General features: G+C 43.7%; 1 protein-coding gene across 1 annotated transcript in view; it reads left to right on the forward strand.

Moving 5' to 3' along the window:
- The window catches only part of SLC6A5 (solute carrier family 6 member 5), a 74,014-nt gene extending 66,484 nt beyond the window's left edge, over positions 1-7,530 (forward strand). Inside the window, exons 14-15 of the mRNA XM_056851926.1 lie at positions 3,741-3,908; positions 7,237-7,530. Of these exons, the coding sequence (XP_056707904.1) occupies positions 3,741-3,908; positions 7,237-7,392 (324 nt within the window). The 3' untranslated portion in view covers positions 7,393-7,530. The remainder of the gene's footprint in view (positions 1-3,740; positions 3,909-7,236) is intronic.
- The last annotated feature ends 1,703 nt before the right edge of the window (positions 7,531-9,233 follow it).

Consider the following 9,233-nt stretch of genomic DNA (forward strand, 5'->3'; position numbering starts at 1 on the left):
CCTGTGCACAACTTATGTATTTTAATATAAGCCATTAGATTCTTCCTACCAAAACAGTCCATGACAACCTAGATGCAGATACTTCCTATTGCCACTAGGTGTCAGCATATGTCTTGGCATTTTCTTTTCTTTTTAAAGAGGACCTTGAAAGAATTTGTGGTATTCTGAGCAGAAGGGGAGGGAAAGTGTATGTAATTTTTCAAGAGCAATCAAGATCAATGTATAAACTGCTGTCCAGTACTGCATCCATATTACCATTTTTGAAAAATATGGAACAACGTTATTAATTATATAAATACACAATCTTCCAGAGTTTTATTTTGCTGCAATTTTACTTAGCTGTGTTAAGGGGGGGATCTGTTGCATGTGTTTATTTTAAAACATTAGCAATTTTCAAATTCTAAAGTCAGAATAGAACAGCCATATGTTCACAATGCCTGGGATATTAATTCCTAAACAAGGCATACCCACATTTCTTTCTGAGCACGACCCTATGCTATTATATTTTCTTAGCATCTGTTATTGGCAGTGAGATAAAAGGGTCTTTCATCCCTCTCCCTCCCACCTTTTCAGCTGCCTGAAAATAGGGCAATTTTAACCCTTTATGATCAAGAGTTAGTATCTTTCTCTTTCCAGACTGAAGGTGTACAACCCTTGTTCTAAGATTCTACATGTAATAGCATTTTATCAGTCTAAGTATTGCTACTAAAGTGACCATTAGGGGCACAGTTCAAAGAGGGGAGCAGTCACACTCAGAAAGGCATACACAGATATTTCAGAGCAAATATGATTATTCCTCACAACATTTTTAAAGATCCATCTTTTTTAATACCCCTACAAGCAGCCTCTGAACTTTGCTGGAACCCCTGCTCTTCCCTTTCCCCCATCCACTGAAACAGAACACTTCTGCTGAAAGCTTTTATTGCGCAGAAGACATCAGGGGTGCAGTGAAAATAAAGCTCTTGGTTTAACTTCTGACTTGTTAAATAATGAAAGTCTGAAAAACTCTTCCTGCAAAATTTGAATAGATTCTGATCTTCCCTGTGGTAACAGATAACAAAGTGAAATTGTGGAAATTAAAGTATACTAAAAAAACTATAAATCCACCTCATATTTGTTATTAAATGTTTTACTCCAGCCTTCCCTCAAAGAGCTCATGGGAGCATACATAGACTTTGGGTTGCCAGCTCCAGGTTGGGGAATACCTGGAGATTTTTGGGGTGGAGCCTGAGGAGGGTGGGATTTTGGAGAAGGGAGGGACTTCAATGCCATAGAGTCCAATTGCCAAAGTGGCCATTTTCTCCAGGAGAACTGATCTCTCTCGGCTGGAGATCAGTTGTAGTAGCAGAAGATCTCCAGCCACCACCTGGAGATCTTCTGCTACCACCTGGAGGATGGCAAACCTACATAGACTGTTATCCTAACGGTGTTGTGAGGAAGGCTAAGTTAAGGTGGTGACTGGCACCAGCTCACTCCCTGAGCTTTCTGAATGAGCATGGATTTGTACCCAGGTATTCCTAGTCTCCAGCCCACAATACTAACACATTGGTGCTTGTTAAACAACCCTTTAGCTTATTATCCTGGGCCCTCAATAGAGCTGCCAGATCACACAGAAAGCCTGCCTGTCTCTTTAAAGGTTCTAGGGCAGCTACAGCACAGACAGTGACTGGGCTTTCTCCCCACCCAGGCCACCAATGCCTTTACCCTCCCCCTCCTTTATGCCCTGCTGCACAGTAGGGGTGCCAGGTCCCTCTTGTCAACCGGTGGGAGGTTTTAGGGGCGAAGCCTGAAAAGGGCAGGGCTTGGGGAGGAGAGGGACTTCAATGCCATGGAGTCCAATTGCCCAAACGGCCATTTTCTCCAGGCAAACTGATCTCTATCGGCTGGAGATCAGTTGTAATAGCGGGAGATCTCCAGCTAGTACCTGGAGGTTGGCAACCCTACAGGTCGGCCACCACTGTATCCATGCAGGGAGAGATGGGAAGCTTGACAGGCACTGCAGAGGACTCCTGGGAGCTTCTGGCACTCTGCCATTGACGGGTGCAAGAGAACAAATGAGTCAGCTTGGGATGGCTACTCCTCGTTTCTCTCTGTCTCTGTGATGCTGCCGGCCTGCCATCTGCCTGCCACCTACAATCTTCAGTAGCAACCAAGAAGTAGCACACGGCAGCTATTTTGAATTTTTCAGGCTGCAGTCACAGAAAATAGTTTCTACTGCTGGGGAAAGCTTCCTCTCCCCGCCCTTCAATCCCAGCAAGCTTTTTAAACAGGATAAAGAAAGAAAGAGAATAATTGAAAATAAATGGGCTAGAGAAAAAAAACCCGGCTTTCCTGCTCTTGTCCATAAATAGAAGAGGAAAATAGAAAAAAGCCCCCAAATCATCTGTACTCCCGCTACCCACATTGGTGATCCTAAATGAAGTGCAGCAGTTGTGTGTAGCCCCCCTCCCCTCATCCGACTGCCACTTTGAGGTCAGGAAGCAATTTTTCCTGCATGCCAGATTGGCCAGGGATCCTGGAGGAGTTTTATTTTGGCCATCTTTTGGGTCTGGTGTGGGGGGAGGCAGTTGTGAATTTCCTGCATTGTGCAGGGGGTTGTACTAGATGACCCTGGTGGTTCCTTCCAACTCTATGATCCTTTTTCTTTTAAATCAGCAAGTTTAGGGCGGGGTAGTGCTGGTGTTGGTAAGGCAGAGACTTCTCAATCCCTTTCCCTCCAGCATTTCCCCACTTGAAATCACCTTCTCAAGAACTTGAGATGTGTGTCATTTGTATGATGTCACAGCACAATATACGAGATTCTGGGTAACAGAATCCCTCCCCCCCATAGATTGCTGAAAACAATGTGTTGCATTCAGCAGAAACAGACAGGACATCTGCAGCTTTCTTGCTTGTTGTGGGCTCCATTAAAAAGAATATTTGATGTATTTGAATGGTTAGGATTACAGTTTAAATTGATCCACATCTTTTGCAATAAAGCTAGTCATTTTTTATATGGGCCTTTGTGGCAACACTGCTATAAATCTGCAGCGTGCAATTATTATATACATAGGCAGTTCACAGACTACTGAATTATGCTGAGACATAAGCAGATGCATTGCTCTTCATACAATAAGTGCAATAGACTAACGATAATTGCATTAAACAATACTGCCAACAGACTGTGTAATGCAACTTTTGATTATAAGAATAAGATCCTGGTATCCTCATGTACATCTAACCTGGTTTCATTGATTTCTGTGGAATTATGCTGGAGTTACAGCGATGCTACAGAGTTAGAAATTTGATAATTGACACAAACATTAATTGTTTTATTTGTATGGCTGTATGTTTTTATCAATATGCATGTATGAATACATATACTTTTATAGAAATCATGTTGCCGGCACACATGGGCATGATAATGTACACACAGCTAATATGTGTATGTCCACATGTGAGAGCCAGTGTGGTACAGTGGTTTGGAGTGGTGGACTCTGATCTGGAGAACCGGGTTTGACTCCCCACTCCTCCACATGAGCGGCAGAGGCTAATCTGGTGTACTGGATTTGTTTCCCCACTCCTACACATGAAGCCAGCTGGGTGACCTTGAGCTAGTCACACTGTCTCAGTCCCACCTACCTCACAGGGTGTCTGTTGTGGGGAGGGGAAGGGAAGGTGATTGTAAGCTGGTTTGATTCTCCCTTAAGTGGTAGAGAAAGTTGGCATATAAAAACCAACTCTTCTTCTTCTTTTACCAGTTCATCCTTTGCTTCAGCTTCTATCAGTGGGAACCGATGACTTATGGCACCTATCACTACCCAGGCTGGTCTATGATACTTGGATGGCTGATGTTGGGTTGTTCCGTCATCTGGATTCCAATTATGTTTGTGATAAAAATGCACATAGCTCCTGGCAAATTTATCGAGGTAAATCTTATTCTCCCTCTGTTTTTAACGTGTAAGATGCAGTTCCTGTGCTTTCTCCCAATTTCAGAAAAAGGGACCATGCTTAGCTTACAGCACACAACACCTTCAGGTTACAGAACAGGCATAGCTGAATTGTATGTTGCAACGGGATGTTGGGGAAGATGTCCTGACGGGCGGCGGTTGGGTTTGGTGCAGACAGCGCCTGAGAGGGAACTCTCACTTTCTGCTGCAGCGCCACTCCTGCCTGGGTGACAGGGGTAAGTAAAGACATGCTGCTGGTCCACATGGGAGGAGCCCACTCTGCAGCTCCTCCCCACTTCAAGGTTACCTTTAAGTGGCCTGAGCTCTCCCCATGTAGCCCAGGTCTTCTCCCCAGAGGGGAGGGGCTGTGGCTCAGTGGTAGAGCATCTGCTTGGCATGCAGAAGGTCCCAGGTTCAATCCCCGGCATATCCAGTTAAAGGGACTAGGCAGGTAGATAAAGGTAAAGGTCCCCCGTGCAAGCACCGGGTCATTCCTGACCCATGGAGTGACGCCACATCCCAACGTTTACTAGGCAGACTTTGTTTACGGGGTGGTTTGCCAGTGCCTTCCCCATTCATCTTCCCTTTACCCCCAGCAAGCTGGGTACTCAGGTAGGTGATGTGAAAGACCCCTGCCTGAGACCCTGGAGAGCCGCTGCCAGTCTGAGTAGACAATACTGATTTTGATGGACCAAGGGTCTGATTCAGTAGAAGGCAGCTTCATGTGTTCATGCGTTCTTAAGTTACCCCCTGGCATCATAGCAAAGAGCAGTATTGCAGTTGCTCCCGTGCCGCTGGGTATAATGTGAGACATTTGGTGTCATGGTGAATGTAAGAATTCAAGCCATAGGAAACTGTTCAGAGAGTGGAGTCAGGTCAAGGCAAAATTCCATTGACTGAGCCTTTTAAAAGGGCTTCTGCTTAAAGGCTTAAGAGTGATTGCATATGCATTCAGTGCACATCTGACCTCCACAGTCTACATGCCCTGCATGTCTACAGAGTTGGTGGGTACAAGTTCACAGACCTTTCCCCCCCTTTATATGGCTTATCTATGTGTGTTTGCATTTGAAATTTTATTCTAGTGAAGTAGTTGCTTTTATTCCTCCAGTCATGTCAGGTTTGTATTAGCTATGGAACTGCAGAGATCTGCGTACATGGACAGCTCAGAATATCGAGATTAGACATCAATATTCATGAAGGAGAGTTTTTGAGGAGAATTTTTAGTTGCAAATTAATTTCTGTCCTACTCAAACTATTAAAAAATAAGCGCTGGTAGACAGGATGTGATTTTGATCTTCGCTTTGAAAATATATTTTGATTGGGGCTATTTATTTAGTGCATTTTTATTCTGACCTGCATAAAAGGAGCACGGGATAAAATGCATAGTTCCCTCTCCTCCATTTTATTCTCACAACTGGTCTGTGAGGTAGGCTGAGAGACAATGGCTGGTTCAAGTCTCCTAGTGAATTTCATAACAAGCAGGGATTTGAATTTGGGTTTCCCTAAGTTGTAGGCTAACCACTTAGTCACATTGGATCACTGCTGTTTATACTTTGCCCCTAGAGCAATAAAACCGGAGACAGGTCCCCCCCCCCAAAAAAAAACCCCCCAAAAAGAATACATACTGTAGGAGTTTTAGGATCAAGTACTACTAGAGCAAAGGAAGGGAAATTAGACATTATTCATCTTACCTACTTAAGTGAGTTGATGCTATTCGGAGGCTTGTTGGTTTCCCCCCTCCCCTGCGTCTCACCCCATTTCTCTTTCAAATCATTAAGTGTGGCCGTTTATGCATGGGAGGTTTGTTGCTCGCTGGACCCACACTTTCCTGTTGGGAGTCTATGCACCAGCAGTCTCCAAGCTCAAGTCAGGAAGTATTCGAATCCCCACCTTTTGATATGCGGCTTCATAATTGGCTGTAGTGAGAGAAAAGTTCCCTTCCCCCAAACCCAATTGCCGCATAAAAAAGCATTTTAAGAACAAAAAACAACAACAACAAAACAGTAATCTGAAAAGAAGGGCGGAGAGAAATCCAAGCCTCGGTTTCATAACGCCTTTCTTTTGCTCAGAAAGAGCTCAGAGGAAGCAGGAAGTATTTGAATCTCCGCCTCTGGACATGCTGCTTTGTAATTGGCTGTGAGTGAAACCAAGCTTCTGTGTCCTGCACTTTGCCTTCTGCACGGGAATTTCATCTGGGCTGAGCTCAGGGGAGAGGGAAGAATTGGGTTAACAGAAGAACAGGAAGGTCCAGGATTTCTGAGGGCTAACAGAAAGGTCATCTCTAATAGAGGGAAAACTCATGCATAACTCCAAGGAACAACCGAGGCAGACGGTGTGTGTGTGTGTGTGTGTGTGTGTGTGTGTGTGTGTGTGTGAACGTGAGTGAAAGTACCCATGTATAAATGACCTATGTTTCTTGCCCTCTAAGCTTGGAACTGGTGCATTAACCAACTATAGTGACATCACTATTTTCAAACCATGGTACCAAGCAATACTGAAAACATTCTGTCTTGTTTGAAAGGAATTTATTTCTCTACAGCAGTTATTTCATTTTCGGCACACAATTTCCTGAGCTATCCAGTTCGTAACAGTTCATTTGGGAGGCAAAGGCTGCAAACTGGTAATTAAGCAGAAATTAAAATAACTGATATGGAGCCTTGATTCCCTTTAATAGGTAATAAACATATAATGGTTCCCTCTTAAACCATCAGAAATATGTTTTCTTTCCCTATTTCTATATACAATGCCCCAATCAAATTATATTTTTCAACAAAAAAATCAGTGGCAAGATGAACGAGATTTTCATTGTTTGTACCTCCGCAGAGTTAACACACTGTTTCCTCCTCCTCCCATCTCCAAAAGTAAAATTATTTGTGATCTGATAATTAAAATCTTTGTTCACTCCCAGCAATGTATTACTTTTTGGTCATCTGTATACTTTTGGGAAATTTGCTAAACAAAAATCCAATTATTTTGATGCAGCAACCCACTGCTCAGACAATTGGGCTAAATAATTGAGCACATGTCCTTGGCTATGTGAGCTTGGTGATTGGTGGCCATGATTATGAATTGTTCTTCTGTGGCTGACTGGGGGACTAAAGAGGGAGAGAAGAAGGGGAAGGCTAGATAATGAAAATCTGGACACTTTATCCTCTACTAATCTTGCATATGTGTAGAAAACAAACACTGAACAGCAGAGTATTTTAATATTGCCTTGTAGAATAACTAACACCACTAATTTCAACTGACCATGATCCACTTTTGCAATTGACCTCCCCACCATTTTTGTTGTTGTTTGTGATTCCAGAGGCTCAAATTGGTCTGCTCTCCACAACCAGACTGGGGGCCGTTTTTGGCTAAACACCGAGGCGAACGCTACCAGAATATGATGGACCCGCTGGGAACGTCGTCCCTTGGACTTAAACTGCCACCAAAAGATTTTGAACTGGGGACCCAGTGCTAGTAACTCCCCTCCGTAGTGGCCACATTGTACAGTCATTCCTTTGAGCTTTCTTTCTTTCATTGTCCCTTTTTATTCTTTTTCACAGTGCCTGAAAGTGGTTGCTTAGGCAGTAGGATTTATCGTTGCATGCTTGTAGTGGAGAACTACAGTGACCACTTTAAGTACCGGGTTTTGGTTTAGTGTGTGTATGTGTGTGTACACACACGTACACAGTGGTGTCCAGGAAAAAGTAGCTGCGCTGTGAAACAATGGCAATGAATCAGTTGCTTAAGGAAATTGCTTCAATCACTGCTGGGCCAATTCTGCTCTTAACGATGAGTTCACATAATCTACTTTTGTTACGGTCACAGGGATGGGTTGTAAGTGTCGGCGCCATATCTGGGCATCCCAAGAGCATAGCCTTTCATTCAGCTGTGCGGAGGGACAAGGTGTTTGGCAACTGTATGTAGTATTCAGCAGGTCACTAGACGGAGGCTATAGCCATAGCTTTTCATCCCATTGTTGGAGTCCAAAAATCTGATTTTCATCACAAAATTAATCAAGTGTAGTTGTTCCCGCAATTTCATGACATGCAGGGCTATGGTGGTAGTGGGCAAGTGACTAGGTTTCCCCTGAGGGGATACAAAGCTGCAACAAATTGTTTACCTGCTCTGTGCTCATTGATTTTTTAAAAAGAAATTAAATTGGGCCCTAAGGGGCCACTGGGGAGCAGATGTCTCGATGTGTAAAACTATCCAGTGATGACAAACCAATTGATTGGGCTACTATCTGGGCAAACCGGTTTCATATCTATTTGCCCCAGGTTACAACAGACACAATTGCTTAAAGGAACTGCTTAAGGGAATGCACAACTGTAAATTTTGGATATACAGATAGGATAAGCTGCCTTATGCCATATAGGCTATTGCCTGTTGCGCCCACTGCTACCAAGCCTGACTGTTAGCAAATACTAAACCCAGTCTCTCAGGCCAAAGCCTTTCCCAACCCACAATCCTGTTTACTGATGATGCTGTGGTTTGAAACTGAAGCATCATGCGCGAAAAAGTGCTGCTGCTCTTCCTGCATCCTGAAACCATCAGGACAGTCTCACACACAAAACTTAGATGCTGGGCATATGAAACAATAGAGCATTGCAGGGTGCAGCTCAGAGTTGCATGATTGGACCTATGGGACTAGACTCCTACCTCTGTAATGCTAGATATAAAAATGGAGGCTCCTCTCTGCCAAAAGCGAACTGAATCAAGCGCCCAGTATTTACACCGTAGGAGCTGAGCTTGGCCCGGTGATCCTACTATTACGTCTTCCATTCGAGAGCTGCTAGTTACATCGGCACAAGTTGTCCTGCTTTGTAACACAAGCGAGAAGGCAGCCTCTCAATACAGTGCACTAATATGATACTTGGCAGGGCTGTAGAGAGAGATTAATGAGCCTTTCAGGCTCTCCTAAAGGTATGTTGGGGGGAGGAGGAGGAAAAGAAGAAGAAGAGCCTGGTGAAATGAGCTGTAGGAAGCAAAGCTGTATCTGTTGTGAAATCTGACATGAAAGAGTGCAAAACAAAGGCAGATGGGCACCACTGTCTTAATTAATTTCATGCATTTTAGTTAATAATCTGCTAGGTTTTTGTTTTTCATTCAGTGTTTCGGTTCTTCCTTACATCTTCGTTTCATTGATAAACTGAGGGGGGAAATGCAAGTCCCACTCATGTTTTCCATGCTTTGTACACTTGATTTATAATCTCTCCTTCTCAAGAAGCCATCGTATGATTTGTGCCTAATTTTATATTGTCCTGGTAGTGTAAATCTCCTGGCTTCCACATGCCAAACACTCGTTCCCATTCAGCT

The sequence above is a fragment of the Euleptes europaea genome, chromosome 6 (assembly GCF_029931775.1).
Source record: "Euleptes europaea isolate rEulEur1 chromosome 6, rEulEur1.hap1, whole genome shotgun sequence".
In the NCBI taxonomy this organism is placed as follows: Eukaryota; Metazoa; Chordata; class Lepidosauria; order Squamata; family Sphaerodactylidae; genus Euleptes; species Euleptes europaea.